We start from the raw sequence: 23,398 nt of genomic DNA, 5'->3' as shown, positions 1-23,398 counted from the left end.
AATTTACAAGATCATGACACGTGTCATAGATTATTTGAATTTGAATTTTGTTTTTGCCAAAGTCACAGGATATTTATGTAATTATAATTATACTTAGAAAGGAACATTAGAGTCTTTTCATTTGTCTTGACTAAAAACATTACGACAAACTTGATTTGGATGTGTTGTGGTCTTGAATGTAAACCTGATGAAATAACTGGGCGGTAAAATTAATTTGCCTAAGTTATGGGGGTAAACTTCTAGATGAAAAAACTGGAGGGTAAAACTAATTGGCTTAAATTCTGGGATAAAACTAGAAAATTATTAAAAGGCAAAAAATAATGAAATCTTTTTATATGTATTGACCAAAAAATAATAATTAAACATGGTTGATTTGGATGTGGTGTGGTTTGGGGCTAAATCTTTGGATGAAAAAACTAGGGGTAAAACTAATTGACCTAATTTTTTAGAGATAAAACTAGAAAACTATATAATATATTATGATGATTATCCACTAAGCCAATTAGTTTTACCCCAATTTTTAATCTAGAAATTTATCTCCAAACCACACCACATCGAAATCAACTGTGTTTGAGGCGCCTAGGCCTAGGCACCGCCTCATTCTGTCTATGTTCTCTGTATACAACCACAAGTTCTTGGGTCTACAGTCTGACTTCAACGTGCTTATGTGCGTCTTTTTCAGTTTTTGGCGCTTGCCATTTCACCAAACCTGAACTTTATTCTTGGTTTTAAAGGGAAAGAAACAAAGGACATCGTACGTGAAATGATTTAACAAGCCCACAAAAAGCATACTGACTTGATCAATTGCAGACGTAAGTGATGAGGGGATGAGAGGATATTATTTTGTTTTAAATCTCTGAACTTTAATTGGAGACCACCTTTTTTTCACCTTTAATTGGAGATAACATTTAGTACTCACGGTCTCACGGTTAGAAACTATAGAATAATTTTAGATGAAGATGATCTTATAGATAGAGGGAATGATATCCACCTATTAAACTTTCCAATTGTTTCTATTAATAGTCCCATTATTTCTGAAGTATAATATTCTGGGGCCCGCCTCCACTCAACATCAGTTGGTTTTGAGTTGGATACTCTCTAACATTTAAAAGATTCAGCCTCTTTTGGTTGCGAGGCTCGTATATAAGCGTAGACAGAGGGACATCCTATACAAGTTGTTACTACTTACTAGTGTAATTAAACGTTATATTGTAGTAACTGAAAACTACACTCACAAAGCTCACAAACGCAAGCAACAGTAGCAACTCTTATACATATAGAAGTAGCATATAAGTTGAACCATGTCAAATTCTTGTGGTTGTTTTGCTCTTTTATACTTTTTTCCTGATTTGCTTGTGTGTTGTTTTATTATATTGTTTGGTCATATATAACAGGATCTTATTAAAGGTGTGTAGGAAATATTTTTAACTTATATGGTTACTCTAAGTTTTGCAGCGCCAGTTAACAAGTTGTTTGATCAAATTACCATTGTTGAAAGTCAATCAATTATATTGAGCACGTACTGTGAGCTGGTGAATCATGATCTCCAAAGTTCAAACAGACGAGACTGGTTTTAATTCTTGCCGGTTTCATTTCTTTCTGTTTGCATGATTTTAGGAACATGAACGTGCATGCAGACAAACCTTTAATTTTCTACAGAAACAATCAAGAAAACAACAAAAATACATTGAAATAGAGTAACAGTAAAAAAGCTACGATCTGAGCTGAGTACTTATTTCTTATAACTATCCAGCGAACTCATTCTGACCACATTTTTGTCTCCAAATCACACTGGCGTGCTCTACTTTTATTGAGCTATTGACTGTTTATCGAGAGAAAGTCTTGCAAACACGGCTTTCATGGAGAGACCCCAAGGTACTGCTCATGCTTGTACATCCTCCTGTTCTTTTTTTTTGTTGGTTAGCATCTGTGGAAATATAATGGCCATTAGCATATGTTTATGTTTCACATATATTCACGTATAGTATATATATAGACATATAGTTATCATTTATCTTCTTTTCTATGCAGTTCTATTCGTTGAGTATCTGTGTTGCTGCACAGGTTTTTGAGTTTGGATGTTTCTTAGTTTATTTTGTTTTGTAAATTTTATCCATGCAATCACTGAAAAGGAATTAAGTTATTATTTTTGTTTTCATATTATATTATTACCGAGATTGTTGTTTGTTTCTTCTTTTCAATACAATATTTTCATCCCCTGTTTGAGTTTTTACATCACAAGTTAGTTGATTTATTTCAGAATATAGTTCTTCAATCGTTTGTTGTCTTTTTGTTTATTTTTAACAGTTTCGTTTTGTCTTTTTAACAATTTAGACTTCTGTTGTTTCAGTTCCACTGTCCTGTAATTCACAAAAATCATTACTCTAATCCTGGCATCGTGTACCTCTGTTTCCTATTGATATGCAGGGGACTTCTATGGCATTTGTCAAGGAGAGTTTAATTTGGGATCTCCATGCATTCAAAAAATTATTGTCGACGGTTTAGATGTCCTCTTCCTGTCTATATTCTTTCTGTTTTTGCTTGTAGAGTATGTGAGAAGACATAGCATAAGTCAGAACACTAGGAAGGACTGGGTTTTTCTAGCTTGTTCAGTCTGTTGTTTAATTATTACCATTGCACATTTTAGTGCCGTTTTGTGGGATATATTTGTGGAAGATGGGTTTAATCAGTGGTGTTGGGTGGTTCATCTTGTAAGAGGACTTATTTGGATTTCTTTGGCCGTTTCCCTAATTTTCCAAAGAACTAAAGCAACAAAGATTTTGATTTTGATCTGGTGGGTTTGTTCTGCGTTACTTGTTTTTGCAATAAATTTGGAAGTCTTACTGAGAACAAACACTATTCCGATTCTTGATGTGGTGTCATGGCCGGTAAACTTCTTCCTTCTCTGTTGTGCTTTAAGACTCCTTAGACACTTGGTTTCTAGAAACAATATAGGCCAGAACTTATCAGAACCTCTGTTAGGTAAGGAAGGTGAAAAAATTCAGTCACATTTGGGAAAGTCCAGTTTCATTAACCAGTTGACATTTTCTTGGTTGAATCCTTTACTGCGTTCAGGATACCTGAAACCATTAGTTCTTGAAGACATCCCTTCTCTAGTTTCCGAAGATGAAGCACTTAGTGCATACCACTCATTTTTAAGTGCATGGGATGTTCTATGGAAAAGGAAGAGCTCTGGTAACTCTGTCAACTTAGTTCTCCAGGCAATAGCAAAGGTTTACCTGAAAGAGTCGATCATTACAGGAATTTTTGCCTTTCTTAGGACCATCTCTGTAGTAGTTTCTCCATTGTTACTCTATGCGTTTGTGCAATACACGAGCCTTGAAGAGGAAAATCTGCGTTACGGTTTTCTACTAGTTGGACTTTTGGTTGTTGTGAAGATAGTGGAGTCTATTTCCCAGAGACAGTGGTTTTTCACTGCAAGAAGGTCTGGCATGAGGATGAGATCTGCTCTAATGGTTTCTGTTTATCAGAAACAACTCAAGCTTTCTAGTATTGGTAGGAAAAGGCATTCAACTGGGGAGATTGTAAACTACATTGCTGTTGATGCTTATCGCATGGGAGAATTTCCATTTTGGTTTCATTCTACATGGACGTATGCACTTCAATTGTTTCTTGCAATTGGCGTACTCTTTGGAATTGTTGGTTTGGGTGCTCTTCCCGGTTTAGTTCCCCTCTTCATCTGTGGACTTCTAAATATCCCATTCGCAAAGGTCCTTCAAAACTGTCAGTCACAATTCATGGTTGCCCAGGACAAACGTCTCAGATCCACTTCAGAAGTCTTGAACAATATGAAGGTCATTAAATTACATTCATGGGAAGAGAATTTTAAGAAGTTGATCGAATCACTACGAGATAGTGAGTTCAAATGGTTGTCCAAGACACAGATTATGAAGTCCTATGGCACTGGACTTTATTGGATGTCTCCTACCTTGGTCTCTTCAATTGTTTTCTTAGGTTGTGCTATAACAAAAAGTGCCCCTTTGAATGCAAGCACCATTTTTGCGATCCTTGCAACATTGCGAAGCATGTCAGAGCCAGTGAGGATGATTCCTGAGGCTCTTTCAATGTTGATTCAGGTTAAAGTCTCATTTGACAGGCTAGAAACTTTTCTGCTGGACGATGAACTCAAGGATGAAAAAGAAAGGAGCCTATTGCCAAGTGCAAGCATCAGTGTTAGAATGAATTCTGGTGCTTTCTGTTGGAACAAGGACACAGATGCTCCAACATTGAGGGCTGTTAATTTGGAGGTAAGAAAGGGACAGAAAGTTGCTGTATGTGGACCGGTTGGTGCTGGGAAATCGTCACTGTTATATGCAATACTTGGTGAAATTCCAAAAATATCCGGCCATGTGAGTCCCAACATAGTTTATGTTCTAGAAGCTTTTCTTGTCTGACATGTTATTAGAGTTTTCTAACAACATTTCCCTGATACTGGCATTAGATTGATGTTTCTGGCCGCATTGCATATGTCTCGCAAATAGCTTGGATTCAGAGTGGAACAGTTCGTGATAACATACTATATGGAAAGCCGATGGACAGTTCTAAATATGAGATGGCCGTAAAGGCATGTGCACTGGATAAGGATCTTGATAGTTTCAGCCATGGTGACCTTACTGAAATTGGTCAGAGAGGGATAAACATGAGTGGTGGACAGAAACAAAGGATCCAACTTGCTCGAGCAGTCTATAATGATGCCGACATCTACCTCCTTGATGACCCTTTTAGTGCAGTTGATGCACATACAGCGGCTATCCTTTTCAATGTAAGATTAGAAGTTTAGTTGCTGCCATCAATACATGTAGTATCTATGCTGATTTATTAACTGACATATTGACGCACATTTTTAATTTAGTATTAATCAATTTGGTTGTACTTCTCAGAATTGTGTCATGGGCGCTCTAGAAACGAAGACTGTCATTTTAGTCACTCACCAAGTTGAATTTCTTGTAGAAGTTGACAGAATATTGGTAAGGAAGCTTCTATTAAATAGACTTTTCGGTTTTGTATTTTGTTTTTCGTATCTGTTGTTTATTTATTCTGTGTTCAGTATTATGATGAATGACATAAAGAATCAAATGGTTCATTCTTTCCTAGGTCATGGAAAGTGGACAAGTTACTCAATCAGGAAGCTATTTGGATCTGTTGTCAGCTGGGACTGCATTTGAGCAGCTTGTGAATGCTCATAGAAATTCAATGACAGTATTGGATCCTGCAGACATTGGACATAGGGATGAATTTCAAAAGAAGGATGAAGATCAACCAAAGGAGTCTTATAAGTCATACCCCATGAAAGAAAATAGTGAGGGAGAGATTTCACTCAAGGGTACGACAGGAGTCCAGCTAACAGAAGCTGAAGAGAAGGAGATTGGAGATGTTGGTTGGAAGCCATTCTTCGATTACATCACTGTCTCAAAAGGAATACTTCTTCTTAGTCTATCGATATTAACTCAGTCTGCTTTCGTGGCTCTCCAGGCTGCCTCTACCTATTGGCTAGCTATAGCCATCCAAGTTCCCCGTATCACCGTTGCAACCTTAATTGGAGTATACACTGGAATTTCGGCTTTAAGTTCACTCTTTGTGTATCTTAGATCTTACTTCGCTGCCCTTCTAGGACTGAAGGCTTCAAAAGCCTTCTTTTCTCATTTCATCGACTCGGTATTCAGAGCTCCCATGCTCTTCTTTGACTCTACTCCTGTTGGGAGAATTTTAACCAGGGTGAGATCATTGTCTGTTATTAATGAAGAAACTGGGTTCCATTTTAATTATTCAAACATAATACGATTTCTATGTACAACTGCATACTGAAGCATACATGCTCTGTACTTATTTTCACTTTAAAAATATTAGCAATTTGAGAACGGTGGTATCTATTGAGCTAAAACATAGGATCAATTGTGGCACGCTGATAAGAAATCTGATTATAACCTTTTATCTGTTCATTTGACATCAGATTATAACTTTTTTCTGTTCATTTATGCATGTCCGAATTTACCACTATATCAGTCCATTTCTGCTTTAGTCTGGCGTGGGGCATGATAAGCAATACATTGTTACTGGTATCACCTTGTCATTTCCCTCCTGTTTTACCCAGGCATCTTCAGATCTCTGTGTGTTAGACTTTGACATACCATTCTCCACTGTCTTTGTGATTGCTGCATTTATCGAGATGCTATCAACTATAGGTATAATGGCAGCAGTCACTTGGCAAGTCCTAATTGTGGGTGTTCTAGCTTTGTTAGCTGCAAATTATGTTCAGGTAAACTTAATTATCAATAATTTATTCTAAAAATGTTCTTCCTTTATTTCATTACTTTCTTTGTTCTTATTTCTATTAATAGGGATATTATCTAGCTTCTGCAAGGGAGCTTATAAGGATTAATGGAACAACGAAAGCTCCTGTTATGAACTATGCAGCTGAGACATCACTTGGAGTGGCAACAATAAGAGCTTTTTCCATGATGAACAGTTTCTTCCTTAACTACCTAAAGCTCATTGATACTGACGCTAGTCTTTTCTTTCATTCTAATGCTGCTATGGAGTGGTTACTTATAAGAGTGGAAGCTCTCCAGAATCTAACATTATTCACTGCAGCTTTGCTCCTTGTTTTACTTCCTCAGGGAACTATTTCTCCAGGTACTTAGGATCACGTTACCTTTCCAGTTTTTTATGACCTGAAATCCTGTAATTCTAGCATACACAAATAATTGCAGGTTTGGTGGGGCTTTCTCTATCATATGCTCTCTCGCTGACTGGTACCCAAGTGTTTTTTACACGATGGTACTGCAACTTAGCCAACTATATCATTTCTGTTGAACGCATAAAACAATTCATGGATATTCCACCAGAGCCTCCAGCTGTTGTAGATAATAAGAGGCCACCAGCTTTGTGGCCTTCTCAGGGGAGGATTGATTTGCAAAATCTTAAGGTCAGTGTTAGTTAGACTTTGTTTTTTTGGTGAATGTCAGACAATTCACTTAGTATGCATTTCTTCATCTGTCAAGTTGACCAAACCCCATGCTGATCCTAGTTAAAGAATAAGGGGTGAAATTTGCAACACCATATATTAACTATAGCATTTTTGTTCTTGTAGCCATACTTGTTTGTTTTTTGTACAACAAGTTCAGGTTTTGACTCTTGAATACTGATCTTTTTTTAATTTGTCATGATGGTTTTAGATCAAATATCGTCCAAATGCTCCTCTAGTTCTTAAAGGAATCACTTGCAGCTTTAAAGAGGGGAATAGAGTAGGAGTGGTGGGAAGAACAGGAAGTGGAAAGACTACACTGATAAGTGCACTATTCCGTCTCATAGAACCTGATAGCGGGAGGATTCTTATTGATGGACTAGACATTTGCTCAATAGGTCTAAGAGACTTGAGATTGAAACTCAGCATTATTCCTCAAGAACCTACTCTCTTTAGGGGCACTGTCCGAACTAACTTGGATCCTCTTGGTCTATACTCAGACCAACAGATATGGGAGGTATACAGCTGACTTTAGTTTTCAATTTTATAAAAAGCATGTTTATCATTATTCTTTTAGCTCTAAAATACTAGGATAATTAAAAACAAGCCTCATTTCTGAATAGTTTTAGATATTAAAAGAGTTTCACATCTCATAATTTTTCCCTACTTATGTTAGTTTCTTTAAGGTTACTTAAGTTTCATAGGCTTATAAATACAACCTTGTCAATTTGTAGGCTATAGAGAAGTGTCAGCTAAAAGCTACCATCCGCAGTCTTCCAAACCTTCTTGATTCGTCTGGTGAGTTAAACTCGAGAAGCTAAACAAGCACTTAATAACACATAAGGTGCCTAACAAGTTTTGCACTTTTCTGTCCTGATTGGTTTATCCAACAGTAAGTGATGAAGGTGACAATTGGAGCGTCGGTCAGCGCCAACTTTTCTGTCTTGGACGAGTTCTTCTTAAGCGTAATAAAATTCTAGTTTTAGATGAAGCAACTGCATCCATTGACTCCGCAACAGATGCTATTCTACAGAAAGTTATCAGGAAGGAGTTTTCAAACTGCACAGTGATAACTGTAGCTCATAGAGTTCCAACAGTTATAGACAGTGATATGGTCATGGTTCTCTCTTATGGTATTTAAACTCTGTTTCTCATAATTAACTAACATAATTTCGAATGATAGAAACAGGTATATGTACATCCATATATACTGTGTATAAATGTACATCAGTACATCCAAATATACATCCATATTTCAGACTTGAAATGTACACATATAAAAAAAGAAAATAGATAAAGTAACTTACAGATATTAAGATACGTTAGATCCGCCATTTAGGGCACCCTCATATATATGACTTATGACTATCTAGGAGAGTCACAGAATGATTATGGCGAAGGTAATGTGATGCAAGTCAAGATCAATGAAATTTATGGAATTCAAAGGATTAGTCCATATGGATTTTTTTTAAACTTTAGAAATTACTTATTTTATGTATTTTCGTTATTTAGGATTCTAGGGTGTTTTTAGATGTTTCCAGATTGGTATTTGAAGTGTTTCAAGTAGTTTTAGGCCCTTTTAGTTAGTAGCATCAATTTGGGATTTTTATGGATGTTTCCATTATTTCCAATTTGAAGTGTTTGGAAGCCTATAAATATGGCTCTAAGTTATAATTGTTTGGAAGCCTATAAATATGGCTCTAAGTTATAATTAGTTTATTGATTAATGAAAAGTTGTTTAGAGAAGTGTTTTCTCTTGTTTATCTCCCATATCTTGGTATTGTATTAGTGGAATCAACAAGTCTTGGATGACTTTCGATTTTCAAGTAAGTTCTTTGTGAATTTCAATTGATTCGAAGGAAGTTCATCGAGTTCCAGGTAATGTTATTTGTGACGTTCAACTGATTCAATTGAAAATTTTAAGTTTCTCCACCACGCCCTGCATCATAATGGCGTAACACCATAAAGAAGTAGTTCATTTCTAGAGTGAGACTGAGGTATGCCTAGTTATTATTACAAATTAGCGAGCAAGAAAGCCTGGATCCTTTGTAGTGTTGGTTCTCAGTTCTTGAACCAAGCCCTGCCTAAGGCTAGATGTTCAGCTTCTTCCTTTAGCGTTGGGTTGAAGTTGTAATAATATATTTCAGTGTACTAGATTTTTGGTTGTGTGCATCTCTAATTCGTAGTTGCTGGTGTTGATTTGCAGGGAAGCTGGTGGAATATGACGAGCCATCAAAACTTATGGAGACAAATTCTTCATTTTCAAAGCTGGTAGCTGAGTACTGGTCTAGCTGCAGGAGAAGCTCGCAGCAAAATCTTGAGATGTAGCACTGAAGAGAGAACAAAGCGAGTATTGTCTGCTACTTCTTGCTCCAATTTTTGTTTTTCCATTTTCCTTATTCTTTCTCCTCTTTGAGGTTTGAGATAGCACCATAAATTTGAAGAAATTAGGAAATGTTACCGTTTCTCTGTTCTTATTGTTAGGAACATAAACACAATGATGATGACTCATATACAGATAAACTCTACAGGGGATCGCGAGAAAAAATTGTAATGTATAAATCTCCAGACGTCCGTGTGTTGATAATGGTCCTAATGTGTTATGGAAAGTACCAGTTGAACAAGCATCAAATGCTTCGGTTGATGCCATGTTAGGATCCTAGTATCCTACGATGACTATACTCAACGAGCTTGATTAAGACCTATTCCAGATTAGCATCGACGATAAATCATCTCTCTTCTTTTCGTAGTTCATAATGGAATCATGGATGTGAAAAATGACTTGGTGGAAAATATGGAATCTGGTACTACAATGCTCACATGCTATGTTTGCAACGAGTCCTTTATTTTTCTTTACCAGTTCGAGCCCTTGCGCCTCAAAAAATACATGAATGCCTAAAGATGAATATCTAATTGGTAAACGCGCGCAAATGCATTAATGCCGAACTGATGCTTTAGAATCAAGACGTGGCGTGGGTGCTCAGTATCCAGAGTTCAGACTGGACAGGTTCCAGTGCCCCTGGTGGCCTGATGTAATGTCCTAACTTAATAGTGTGCCTCTTGAAATTTATGGTGCCAGCATGTGAGGTAGTGAGGTACCACACATAGCGCTGGATCAAAGCATGCCAGAACCATACACTGGTCACCTGGCGGTAGACATTGATGTACCATCAATCAAAATCACCAAGGTCTTTTTTTAAGTTAAAAAATACGATTTGTATGATATAATTTTGCTTGATACTACAAATTCTAGGGACTTAAATACTGACTCCAATAAGGTGAACCATGTAATTTTATTTTCCTTGTTTTGCTTGTTTGTAGATTATATTAGATTTCTGTTTGACTTGTTTGATCATATCACTCAGTTAAAAGATTAAAAACGAAGCTCTTCGGTATTTAGTATCTAGGAATAGGCGGCAGATGGGCATATAGTTGATTAATAGGTAATAATATGGTTTTTCACATTTATAGGTCATTCTTTCTGAACCAAAAACTAAACCTACTATGATTCGAATTTCGAAACTCCAGTGGAGACTACATCTGTATGTAGACATGTAGTTTCTGTTCCTCTGTACGTGGTGGTTATAACGTAACAGAGCTTCTTGGCATTACTCATTAAATTATTAGAGATGACAATAATTTGAACGCGCAGATTGAGACTTCAATGTGAGGTCATCATCTTTAAAGTTAAAATACAGACAAGACTGGTTTAAGCAGTTTAGTTGCTTCCTATTTGCATGGTTTTCGGAACATAAACGTGCATGGAGATCGACCAAACCTTTAATTTTGGACGGAATGATCAAGAACTTAACACACCAAAAATAAATTAGGAAATTAAAAGTTAGTTCTTTGGCGATCCAATGGTTTCATTCTCACCACATTTTATATATGAAAATCCCACTGGCATTTCCTATCTATAAGGCAATATTCACTGCTTAATGCTTACTGTGATCTTTGAAGGCCAATGATTAATGCATATCTGTTTATTTCACATATATAGTTATCATCCATACCGCTTTCTATGTGGTTCTATTGGTTGAATATCTGTGTTACTGAACGCTTTTGAGTTTGGGTGATTTTATTTGGTAGGTTTTATTCATGCAATCACTGAAATGGAAGTTCAATTTATTGTTATGATTTTTATTTTTGTGTTTTCTTCTTTTTATTTTTTTTTGGTTGCATAACTTCATCACTTGTTCCGTTTTGACTTGTAGTTATTTAATTGATCGATTTCGGTATGTAGTTCTTCAATTTTTTTGCTGAGAAATTTGAGGTAAATTTACATATTGACATCCCACTAAGTCAATGTGATAATTTAGATAAAGTTTGGAATATATTTATATATTTCATTTTTTATAATTGTTATTTTATTTTATTTTTGGATTTTTTCCCTCTAAGGCACTTGACAGCGACGACTGGTACTCGGAATACCTCTTTCTTAAAGGTTCAGTTACTGTAATTGCAGCTTCAACTCTTCTCTATTTCCAGGTAAATTCTGACATTTTCTTACTTTTGATCTGGTATGGTCACGCTTCTAATGACACTTTAGGTAGGGTACACATGCAGTTATTTAGCATTTTAATCATCCAGTACATTTTAATCAAGTTTATATTGGAGAGTTCATTGATAACTATTTTTGTATGCCTTGTAGGACGACGTTTCCGTCCTGAATCATTGGATATTGAACGGGAAGCATATGGCGCGGACTCAGTATGACAGAATCTCATTTATACTTAACAAAATTACTGAATTCATTTACTTTTCAAATATTTCACCATCTTACAACTATAACTCTTTTTTTCTCCTATTTGTTTGCTTTACAGTGAAAGCTGGCTAAAAAAACTGCTCAACAATCGCAATGCTGCTAGAGATATACTGAAAGTTTGCTTGGGCACTGAGGAAGCTGCCGAAAAATGTATCAACCACTTCCGAACTTTTTTTCTTGCGATGAGCAATACTCGTGTAACAATGGGGAAGAATGGATGATATCACATGTTCTGTTTAGGAAAAAATAATGAACTACGAACTTCTATTAGATTTTGTTCACAATAAGTGAGAAGGCATTGCAAGATGATAGATATATATTTAACGCGTTGTAACAAAGGTGTGCTTCATTTCTTATTATGGGGGACGGAATGCTGCTGACTTGAGATGAAGTGCTACTCAAACAAATGCATTTTCCTGAGATATATATACGTAGTGGTCCTGGAGAATTTATGAATTGAAATTGAAATAGTGTTGCCCCTTCTATTTCGTCCTTCCCTTCCTTTCATATGGTTCATGCCTTCAAGATACCAGAAACTTAATCATATTCTTACTTCCTTTGATCATTCTCTAAACTTAATCCCAACTGTAAAGGTGTGATTTAGTTTTACTCTACAAAAGTGAGGAGGAGGAAAATGGGTTTGAATATTTGAAAGACTAAGTTCGTTGTTGAGCGAACTGCCTACGTATCAAGCTCTCACTTAAGAGGGGAGAGTTGAATCAAGTATGACGTAGTTCATGTAGGGGGTATTTATAGCTGATGAACGTGGAGATCTATTCAACACGTGCACTGACAAGCACAAATGTATGGTTGAGATTGAGAAGGAGTGTATGTATGGTGTTGGTAAGAATTTTGTAATGATGGGGAGTGGTTACAGTGGTTCGTGTTTTGCGGTGTTGGAATGTGCAAGTATGACTTTGGTAATGATTGCATCTAGAAGAAGGATGATGTCATTGTAAGGTACATTCTGTGTGAGCTCGTCCATGCGACCTGTGCTCTTCTGGAGCGAGCTGGTAGGGCGAACATCTTAGATCGGGTGATGATGTCGTTGCTTGTAGTATGAGCTGAAGTAGACCACCTACATGAGGTGAGTTGCTTATGAAGCGATCTCAGAGGACATGAGGTCAGTGGAATATTTCTACTTATGCTGGACGCGCTCTTGATGTTTCTGAAAGAGGATATCACTCCCTCACACAGCCCCCTCTCAGTAGGTCGTGTTGTACATTGAAGCGATCTACTGAGAGAAAACGGTGGCGCGTGTTGAGCATGAGTGAAGAAACGAACTGGCCTGACTAGAAATACCCACCGTGCTATTGAGGTTAGTTCGTGTGGTATGACGAACTGATTTGAGATAGTAGTTGGCACGTGGCTGACACGTGGGAGAATTTGAGCAGTTAAGGAAAAAATGTGCCGCCTTTTTTTTCGGGATTTTGAAAAAACAGCTCTTTGGTAGACGTGTGGGCTATGGTTTAAGGTGCAATCATGAGGCGTTGGGAACTGGAGAGTCGATTGTATAAAACAATTGTTAGAGATATGAAAATCTAACCTTTATTTCATTTCCAGAAACGCAGAGACTAGAACTCTTCAAGTTAGTGTTTCCGCCATTGTTGCTCTTCATTTTTCTTCTGCTCTTGCTTGCTTCGTTCAGTTGTTAGGTCGGGTTTAGTTTGTCTTGTTTAGGATTTGTAATCACTAAGAAAAAGGGAGATGACTGATTCTGATGATATGCGTTCTGGCGAGATTCGAGAAGTGCCACTAAGTTATGGTGAAATGGAGGAGGAGAGGGAGGAATCAGTAGGGTTTGAGAGTGTGGATGTGGAGGAGGAAGTACGATCTGAATCTATTGCTGCTGTAGCTAGTACTTCATGTCGTGATGAGGGGTTGTCCTATAGTGGGTTGCCCCCTAGGGCTATAGATAAACGTGCGATGAAAGCTTTCGCTGATCTAAGGGAAGCTTACGGTATCCACGGGGGCGACCTGGAGATACACGAACTGGGAAAGAGCGTAAAGGTGTTTAGTGAGAGGTATACACCACTGAACTACGGGATAGTAGTCTGCGAGGGGCAGCTGAGGGCTGGTTTGAGGATACCGTTCTCGAAGCTGTTTTGAACTTCTGTTGGAAGGCGCCTTGCCAGTTTGTGGGTAATACCTGGCGGCTGCTTAAGGTGTTCGATCTGCTGAATGCGAGTGGTGAATACCACATAGGGGTCGCTGACATTATTGAGCACTACTCGATAAAGCGATCTCGCGCTTTTAACTTTAGCTTGCAAACGGTGACGGGAAAATCTAGCGTGTTGGATGGTGTAAGCAATGAGGCTTGGGAGAGGAGGCCGTTGTTGTTAGTTGGGAATTTCTGTGTCAGAGGATATTGTGCGAATACTAGGGTTTGTAACTTTTCGAGTGGGTAGGAGTTTATTGTTTTGTTGTTTTGATGTTCTAATTGTTGATATTGTAACTGACATGGTTCTGTGCTATTTTTGCAGAGCTCGTTATAAAGAAGCGAATTGAGCGGGGGGTGATAGAGGAGTTTACGAAGTTAACTCGAGCTTAGAAACGGGAGAAATTGCCTGAGGTCGCACACTACTTTGTGGAGTGAGGAAGTCGCGTGGTCAGGGAGAAGAGGAGGAATAAGAAGGAAAGGGCTCGGGGCCAAACTGTTCCTAAATTTTCTAGTGAAGCAGCGATGGAGAAGAATAAGAGCGATCTGGTGACGAGGGAGGATAGGAACCGTAGTAGCTCTGGTCCGAAGCGACCTGTTGGATGTGCTGGAGCCTCGGGGGCTGGTGGGTCGGGTAGGAGACCTGAAGGGGGAGGGGGGTCTAGTAGCTTTCCCTTTGAGTTGGAGGAGATCACCTTTAATCCTCGTGAGCGAAGCAGGTCGTTGAAGAGAAAAGCTGATGTGGCTGAGCCTAGGGCTGCAGAGCTCCTTGTTGGCGGCGGCTCTGGTGCTGGTGGTGGTGAGCGAGTTGGGGGTAAAACCACTCGTAGCGTCATGTCGAGGCCTGCGCCCGACCTGAGTCTCTTGGATCTGGAGACTGTTAGGGTCGGTCAGAGTTCACCACTGATATTCAGCTTTTTGCTATGTTAGAGATTGGATCTCTTCTTTGGCGAAAGTGCGAATTCAAAGATATATCCTCACTCACGATCTTCGCATTCGATAGTTTTGAGTAGGGAATCGAACCAACCTAAATTCTAGGACCACTTATAACTTGGTTTTGCTATTTGGGAAACTAGTAAGTAAGTTTAATTAAGATTTTATTAATACTAAATAAATACTTGATTTCTTTATTACGCAAAAATTAAAAACATTAAGTTACGTAAACATGCAACTAAGACAAGATAAAATTTTACTAAAAAGAAAGTGGAGAGTTAATTCTCCTCATGTGAAGATAACTTTTGTTATTTGATTTTAGTAAGTGCATTAAAATCTTCCTAGAACTCATAGACAAGTCCTAATAAAAGAAAACTTGATCCCTAACATATATGACTCATCTCTAAGCTCATACATGCTAACATGTAGAACCAAAGCAATGACTTATCTCTAAGCTCATCACTTTGATCCCTAACTAGACACTACACCAACTATTATTTTGGGATATGATGTAGGTCTAGTTGTTCTTCCTAAACAACTTACTAAACCAAACAACAAAGATTTTCCCTCACATGAGTTTTATTAACTCCCCAAAAGGGAAGTTAGCTCATGATTCTTGGGATAAAGGATGACAAGTGTAGAATGTAAAAAAGAGAAAGAGAAAAAGAAGAAGAAAACTAACTATATAAACTCACTTGCTTTTAGATTTATTTTCAACTAGAAGAAAACCAAAGTTTTCTCCATTAAAACTATTATAAGCTTTTGTTCAAAACCAAAAACTAAATAAAAATCTAAGACTAATGATAAGAGCCCAAAACTGTAGTTTTAACCCCTTAATAATCATACTGTTAGACCAATTATGTGAATAATAAGTAAGAGTTAATACTGATTACGTGTTTTTATGCAATTCAGGCTTCAAAGTCCATTATGTGCGAAATGTGCCACTTTTAGCGAGATAAAGGAGCAAAAGTCGTGAACTTCCGAATGCCATATCTTTGGACTCAGACCTGAATTGGGCCTACCTTATGTCAAAACGACCGGCTTGAAAAAAGAGCTTTGCAATGGTCCAAGCCTTGACCCAATCAGAGGAGCAGAAGTGGACGAAAAGTCTATTGAAGCCGAATCTAGTCAAGAGGCCTTTTGGATCGAAGACTGGGTTTTGGGCCCGATTCTCCGCCCAAAACATGGCTCCAAGCCCATGCACGATTTTTGATCTGATGTATAAAACAAAAGCTTGACTCTTTGTTAATGGCAGTTAGGTTAGGAAGCTCATTGTTAATGGTAGATTAATTAGTAGAGAATTAGGTACATAGCTTAGAATAGAAAGTAGCCATTAGAATAGCTTTTAGATCTAGATTTGATTGTTTTAATTAAGTTTAGTTTTAATTCAAATTTTGTCTTAGATTAAAACTATTAGAATCATAGTTCTTCATTAGTATTAATAAATAAATAGCTATTTGTTAATTTCGATTTTGTCATTTCCAATTCTAGATCTAATTTCAATTCCTATCCTTATTTCATTTTAGTCATTAAATTAGATTTCATTATTGTTTAAATTAAGTAAATTTCAATCTTGATAGTATGTTTAGTTTTAATCTAAATAGAAATGATTACAGTAATGATTCAAGGCTAAACCTCCATTTGAGGGGTTGAGAAGCCTTGATGAAAGCTTGATTCCGTTTATCGTAGAATTAGTCGCCGTAATTTCTATTCTATTCTACGAAATAATTAGTTCACCATGAGAATGGGTTTAATTGTTCACATGCTAGTTATGAATTGGTAGAAATGCCATGTGTAATTAGGGATTAGGAATAACCAATTGTTCGCCGTTAAGCGATTCAATTCGGATTACAACATTATACGCAGTGGATTAAGTCGAAGTTAAGGTGGAATCAATTCCCCCTCTAACTCCCTATCATAGAATCAATGTAGTAATTTCATAGCATTTTATTTAATTGACTAGTCAGATCTTGTGGGTAAGTTGCATCGTAGTCTAGTTACTTATTTCAGTAAAGCTCTCATCGACTTAAGACTCGATTTCTTAGACTTAGAAAACAATCCATGCTAGGGAACTAGGAGTGGAACTAACTTCCTACTCCACTTAGTGCAATTCGTGATTGAGAGTAGAAGCTTTGATAATAGAGATCGTAAAAGATCAGTTTTAGTTTACTTTACGCTTTGAATTCATCGCTCATTTCAGAGGTAAACTATTCATTTTACATTTATCAAATGGCGCCGCTGCCATCTTAGTTGCACTTTAGCATTGTTTTCCTTGTAGAAGTAGTCATTTTTAAGTCCCATTAAACCCACCCACCCTTGTTTGTTTCATACTGTGGTTGCCCATTTCAAGTGTGACAAATTCCGCGAGAAAATATAACGGAGGCCTTCAAGGAGAGAGCGAATTCGACCGCTTAAGTTACCGGAATTTCGTTTACCACCGAATGCCGCTTCATACCAAGCGCCGAATTCGGCCAAACATCGTAATTAATTTACATCGAAGCGACGCCCCATTTGGAGCGCGACCCGCGCTAAAAACACTGTAATTTGACAATTACTCGAGCGAGTCGCTTCTGGCGCGAAGCTTAGCTACATGCGGTTAAATTTTTCGGATTTCACAGCTTTGATTCAAACTTTGATCTTTCATATTTTTCAGTGTTCTAACTCGCTTTATACACTGAATAAGCGTAAACAAGACGCTATTCATAAGTTTAAGCAAGGACGAATCAGGTATTCCTTTCTTCCACACCTCACATCTCCCGTTAGAGGTTTCTACTAGTATATCGAATTGTTTGGAGTGTTGCATGTTTAGTTAAGTTCGACTTAGTCTTGCATGAGATTAAGGTCCGGTTAACAAAACACCTAACGTAAATACACAACAACATCAACAATCAAATCTATCTAGTATACCACCCACTACACCTCTAACTACTATTTCACACACACCACCGATATAATGGGGAAGAAAGAGAGACTCCTCTCTCGGACTTCTACAAAGCCTTGAGCGATAGCCCCAAATCTTGCATCGCTCTAGCTCTAGCAGACTCCAATGGGGATTTCGCATCCCTCCAAATATTTTAATTTGTTACCCGCTTTTCATGGTTTAGACCATGAAAAACAAGTCCTAACAACATTCCACCATCCACCATGGTAATGGTTGGTAACGGAACAAATTAAATTAAGGGTATTCCCTTTCACCTTAGCCGATAAGGCGTCTTGGTTAACCCCAAGCCTAATTTGTGGACTCATGGGCTAAACTTGTTCACCTGTTTATGGAACATTTTACCCACCCCTAAAGACGGATGAGATGCTTTCCAAGATTCATTTCTTTCGACAAAATCCTCATGAATCATTTTCGTGAGGCTTGGAATCGCTTTCACCGATCTCGCTTATAGAGTGTCCACATCATAACCTAGCAAAAGACACGTTAGTTCGCGCCTTTTTCAAAGGACTTCAACATCACCATAAAGAAGTCCTTGACATAATGAATGGGGTAGTTTCTTAAGTAAAGGAGCCTCTGAGGCTTATAAATTTTAGAGGACCAAACTAAGCGGGGGTAGACGACATTCTCGGCTCCGCTAGTTCTACTAATACGATTAAGGTCACGGTATGTTTGAAATTAAACACGATTCCGAAGCTTAAAACTCTAATCGAATCACTCACTAAAAAGGTAGAGGCCATTTATGTACAACAAAAGCCTATCCCCGCCATGAATGTAAATCCAAACCCATGTAGTTTCATTGAGTCCCGAAGCATCCCGACTTAATCGTCCTATAGCCTATGAACAGGCTTGTTCCATTAATAGTGAACCTAACGCCTTTGGAGACAAAATCCCAACTCCGGTTGGAGAAATAACCAACAAGTCACACCTCAAGGGTATAATAATCAATATGTTAGGCCAACGACAGCCTTTTAACCAAGCTCCACTACGACAAGGATGTGGTCGTGGTAATTTTAATAATTATAACATTCAAGTGCAACCTCGACAAGGTTAAGCACAAGGTCAAGGTAATTATAATAATTATAATGCTAATAGAGGTATCGTTCCGTCAATAATAATTATCAAAATCCACCAATAAATAATTCACGGAAATAGTTCCAACACACACCACCGCGTGACTACTACACCCCACACAACCGATCGCCTTTGACACCTTCATACAAGTGAGCCAAAATTTTTTCCAAACCATGGCTCAATCTAACCAACAAAGCTTCTACAACTGCTAATAATTTAACCCAACAAATTGGCTCAAGATAAAGCCCAAACCAAAGGTGTGTTGCCGTGTCACTTAATACCTAATCCTAAAACAACAAACACAGCCTTTGAGGTAACCGATAATACTAGTAATGAATATGAAAATGTAGGTGAGATAAATGCCATCACCACTCCGCTTTTGGCAGAGTGGTTGATAACAAGGTAACTATGCCTATAGTTACCCCCACCAAGAGTCTCCCTACACCTACTATTTTACTAGATACCAAATAGAAACCAAGAGCCTACCACCGTAGAGAGGTACCGGCCATAACACAACCTAAGAAACAAAGCCACGGTTAAACATCCAGTGATACCATTGCTAAATATAGACAGAAACCACCGCTTCCACAAAAATTAGCCATGTTAACTAGGGATACAAATTACGAGGAGATTAGGGACGTTTTCAAGAATCTAACTATAAACCTTCCCTTCCTCAAGCTATTAAAAAGCTACCACATCATGCTAAGTTTCTTAAGGAATTGCGGTACTACTAGGCGAAGACAAATATATACCAAAAGACGCTTTTAACAGTAACAATTCCCAACCTTATCTGAAAATAATGGAATTGTTAAGTACAAGGACCCCGGTCGCCCCATCAGACAATGCACCTTAGAGATTCCTATAATGACGCACCGCCGTTATTAGACCCGGGGCTAGTGTTAACTTACTCCCATTTTATTTGTATAGACAAATAGGTCTAGACAAGATGCAACCCACTAAAATGACGCTGCAATTAGTCGATCGGGTCTATTAAGCATCCTAAGGGTGTAGTCGAAAAATGTGGCCGGTAAAAGTTCAGATTTCTACTATCCGCTGATTTTGTAGTCCTCGATACGTAAGTCGCTAACCACTGGTTCCGATCATTTTAGGGCGCCCTTTCCCGGCAACCGCCAATGCGCCATTAATTGCCGCGGATGGTTCAATGTCCATGTCTTTTGGCCATCTTGTTGTTGAAGTCAATGTTTTAAAACAAGGACACAGTTATCTCGATTCATCTATGGAGGAAGAGGTTAGCATGATCGAGAGCTTCGCCGAGATTATTTCAACAACACGCTCCCTCGATAGTCATATGCCCAAAATTCTTTCCTTTGGAAAGTCGACTCCAACATTTTCATCCCTACACTAGTCGATACACATATTATTGATGAGGACGGATAGATGACTTTTCAAAGATGTAGAGGACTACCATAGTAATGTGGATATGACCAATCTAGATGAGGAATTCGATGAGTTTCTTCGAGTAGGTGACAATTCACCCTATCAAGAACTAACTTGCACAACATCCACCTCGACTCCCTCCTTCCACCCTTTTCAAAGGAATCTCGAAGTTTGCACTCGATCCTTTTGTTTCTCCCCGCGGCTTCATAATTTTTAAATCCTCCTAGCAAACAGATACTTTCGAAGGACAAACTATTTGACACCTTCATTTTCAGAATTGAGACACATTCCTACACACACAATGAATGAGTTCGGTGCTAAAACCACATCCTCATTGGTACATGCCGTCTTTCTACAACTTATCCATATCCACCATATTCTCCACAACCATTCACTTTTCCACACTTATTTACTAAAACACCCACTCATTCAAAAAATAAAAAGAAGGTGCATGATAGGTTACACAACGGGTTATCCAACTTCATTTTCATTCCACTAGGTCAAGGCCAGAGGGAAATCTTGGTGCTTGATTGTGTTTGGATATGTTTTCTGTGATATTTATTTATGGAATGATCCACAACTATTTCGTTGTTGATATATGATCAACCGTGATGTTCATACATATATTTTAGATAAAGTCTCGAGTATCCGACTATAAACCACTCAATTTCTGTGTTTGGTGCACTTCCTTTCACTTTAATATATTGGTGAGTGCACCATTAAGGTAACCGGCCCTCCCTATGGAGTGTGTGGTGTAAGTATCGGATCCTAAGTCCACGGTTCACATAGTTCACGCTTCCACTCTTGCATGTTTTTCTCGGATTTTGAGTCATGTTTCTATGGTGTGAATTATGTCTTTATTGCTTATTGTTTTTCCTTCTAAAAAAAAAAAAAAAAAAAAAAAAAAAAAAATAAATAAATAAATAAATAAATAAATAAAAAAAAAAAAAAAAAATAAACATAGTAATCTAGGAAGTCTCGAATCGACTTTAAAAGACCCATCGCTAAAAACAAATTTTCTAAGCTTCGCTTGTAAAAAAATTTGTTTGGGGGGGGTGTTCGTGGTTTCCGCACTAAAAGGTTTTATGTCCCATTAGAGTTGCTTAGGCCGCTTTTATTGTATTACGATTCGATTGACATAATCTATTAATTTAGAGTTCATTCGCTCAAGATAACTTACGCCATGCACGCACTTCGAGGCATTTTCCACTATCTCGTATGTCATCTGAAGTCGGAATAGAGTGTTTTATGGATCATTGATAGGAAATTCTCTCCCCGATCATTTCCATATCTCATTCGCAAAAATCGGACCGTAACGGCTGCAATTTTGATTTGAAGTTAAAAAAAAAAAAAAAAATCAAAAATTTTGATTTTGAAACCAACCCGCTTCACCACAAATACAAGGCCACAAGACGCCTTTACCTCCACCTAACAGCTTCATCGCTTTTTCCTCCATTCCGCCATTAACAAAGCTCCAAAACCTAAAACAAAATAAAAAATAAAAAGAAAATACAATAAACCCACGCTTCAAAATCAAATCCCTAACCCCAAATCTTTCCTCCAAACTCCACCACCACAAACACCACCAATTCAAACCACCAAAACCACCAAAAAATCAAAATTTGTGTCGCACGCCGCCACTAACTCCACCACCACCATCGTTGCTTCAACCGCCTATTAAAATCCCACCACCACATCACATTTCAACCCTCACTCCATTCCAAACACTAGATGGCTCAACAACGAATTTTACCGAGCAAGTTTTCATCGCCGACCACTTCGCTACCGCTTTTACGGTGATCTAAATGGCTAGTAGAGACTGGAGTAGTTTATGGTATTCGACCAAGCCTTCTACCACTAAGACTTGGTCCGACGGTTCTACAACACCGTGGAGTTGGAGAGGGAGTAGGATTTTGTGTTGGTAAGGAAGAAGAGGAAGGAGTTGATTCATCGATCGTTGGTCGAGATTCTAGGCATTCCGCTTTAGAATCCATCCGATGCCACTTTACAGAGCCCCAGCTTTGACGGGTAGAGCCTTTGATGGGCGGATCGCCATCAATGGGAGCTACAATACAAACTCCCATCAGGTTCGCCAGCATCCTCAGACCAACCAACCGGCTACCGCTCCGTTGGATTGGTCGGAATGTCCTAGGGAAGGACAAGGTCGCTGACATCGGTCCCCCGCCTCCGCTTCCACATCTTATGGGTACTCCAGAGCGTATAACGATTTTTGTATCTTGGAGTTTTTGCCGAAAGCATGATTGGGGGTCGGAAAGTCTTTGGCACCTCTTCCCCGTGTTAATTACCAAGATCATGTCAAGATGAAAGCAGCCCTGGCCCCGATAGATTTACATTACCCCGCGACCGTGAACCCGTGATCTATAGGAGGTGGTCCAACAACGCCGGATATTGCCCGCCGGATAGGGAACATGATGAGATAGAGGAGGAGGATGAGGATGATTCGGAGGAGGATGAGGAGGACGGACTTGCTTTGATAATGGATGCCTTCCGTGAGGTGTTGTCGATGCGTAACGCATGGCTATGCTTCATAGGGCACGCGCTCACTAAACACTATCTCGGCAGACCTTCGACTCGACAGCGCACTATTCATCACAACTTCGAGATCCGCACCCGCAGAGAGGATGAGAGATGGGAACAGCGAGTATGGAGATGGAAGCCCGCCAGCTTTAGAGTGGATATGCTTGCACGCTTCCCACCTCATACGACTCGGCTCGAGGACACAGCCTATTTAGGCATGAGCCGCCGCCGATTTAAGCGACGATCGCTGGCCGGACCTTCGAGCCCGTGAGCCACCACTAGAGAGTAGCCCTCGCCACCAGTGGCGCAGGTGTTTAGAGAGTGTGAGGATTGATAGTGGTTGTTGTTTTATTTATTTTTTGTTGTTTTTATTGTAATGTAACTTTTATTTTCGTGAATTTGAATTTTGTAGTGAAAGGTAACTCAATGAAAATTTTAATATAAGGGTTATTTTCAAGATGTGTGGTTGTTTCATATTGATCCCACCTTCCCAACTTGTTTGGGGGTGGTTTTATCAATTCAAGCTTTATTTTTATATAACCCTAGTGTTAGAATTTATTATGAGTAAGGTAAAAATATGGCCGCTTAGGCATATCTATGATTGAGAAT

General features: G+C 38.5%; 2 protein-coding genes and 2 long non-coding RNA genes across 5 annotated transcripts in view; 3 read left to right on the top strand and 1 right to left on the bottom strand.

Annotated features, from left to right (window-relative positions):
* The first annotated feature begins 1,132 nt into the window (after nucleotides 1-1,132).
* Nucleotides 1,133-9,555, top strand: LOC147507301 (ABC transporter C family member 8-like). 2 transcript variants are annotated; one of them, XM_086600008.1, is made up of 13 exons: nucleotides 1,133-1,875; nucleotides 2,428-4,370; nucleotides 4,463-4,783; nucleotides 4,902-4,988; nucleotides 5,116-5,736; nucleotides 6,113-6,277; nucleotides 6,360-6,654; nucleotides 6,732-6,946; nucleotides 7,197-7,502; nucleotides 7,720-7,783; nucleotides 7,879-8,118; nucleotides 9,192-9,335; nucleotides 9,517-9,555. In XM_086600008.1, the coding sequence occupies exons 1-12, from the start codon at nucleotides 1,860-1,862 to the stop codon at nucleotides 9,311-9,313; spliced, it is 4,395 nt and encodes a 1,464-aa protein (XP_086456134.1). In that variant the 5' UTR covers nucleotides 1,133-1,859; the 3' UTR covers nucleotides 9,314-9,335; nucleotides 9,517-9,555. The 2 variants fall into 2 exon arrangements, with proteins under 2 accessions (XP_086456134.1, XP_086456133.1); XM_086600007.1 differs by having other exon boundaries at nucleotides 9,192-9,555.
* LOC147507302 (uncharacterized) lies at nucleotides 7,731-9,192 on the bottom strand. Its single transcript, XR_015217617.1, has 2 exons — nucleotides 8,672-9,192; nucleotides 7,731-8,634 (listed from the first exon to the last, which is right to left on the bottom strand). It is a non-coding gene; the product is annotated as an uncharacterized LOC147507302 (long non-coding RNA).
* A 1,658-nt stretch (nucleotides 9,556-11,213) lies between the features above and the next one.
* Nucleotides 11,214-12,285, top strand: LOC147507300 (uncharacterized). Its single transcript, XR_015217618.1, has 4 exons — nucleotides 11,214-11,258; nucleotides 11,384-11,473; nucleotides 11,637-11,695; nucleotides 11,809-12,285. It is a non-coding gene; the product is annotated as an uncharacterized LOC147507300 (long non-coding RNA).
* A 2,148-nt stretch (nucleotides 12,286-14,433) lies between these two features.
* The window catches only part of LOC147507299 (carotenoid 9,10(9',10')-cleavage dioxygenase 1-like), a 49,010-nt gene continuing 40,045 nt past the window's right edge, over nucleotides 14,434-23,398 (top strand). The window contains 1 exon segment of the mRNA XM_086596228.1: nucleotides 14,434-14,793. Coding sequence (XP_086452354.1) covers nucleotides 14,434-14,793 — 360 coding nt within the window.

The sequence above is a fragment of the Coptis chinensis genome, chromosome 3 (assembly GCF_015680905.1).
Source record: "Coptis chinensis isolate HL-2020 chromosome 3, ASM1568090v1, whole genome shotgun sequence".
Classification (NCBI taxonomy): Eukaryota; Viridiplantae; Streptophyta; class Magnoliopsida; order Ranunculales; family Ranunculaceae; genus Coptis; species Coptis chinensis.
The sequence above is the reverse complement of the archived record's forward strand: the minus strand, read 5'-3'. Positions and strand labels throughout refer to the sequence as shown.

Coding starts and splice junctions, on each gene's coding strand:
- LOC147507301 (XM_086600008.1), top strand. Junction 4,371..4,462: donor TTCCAAAAATATCCGGCCAT/GTGAGTCCCAAC, acceptor TACTGGCATTAG/ATTGATGTTTCTGGCCGCAT. Junction 7,503..7,719: donor CAGACCAACAGATATGGGAG/GTATACAGCTGA, acceptor GTCAATTTGTAG/GCTATAGAGAAGTGTCAGCT.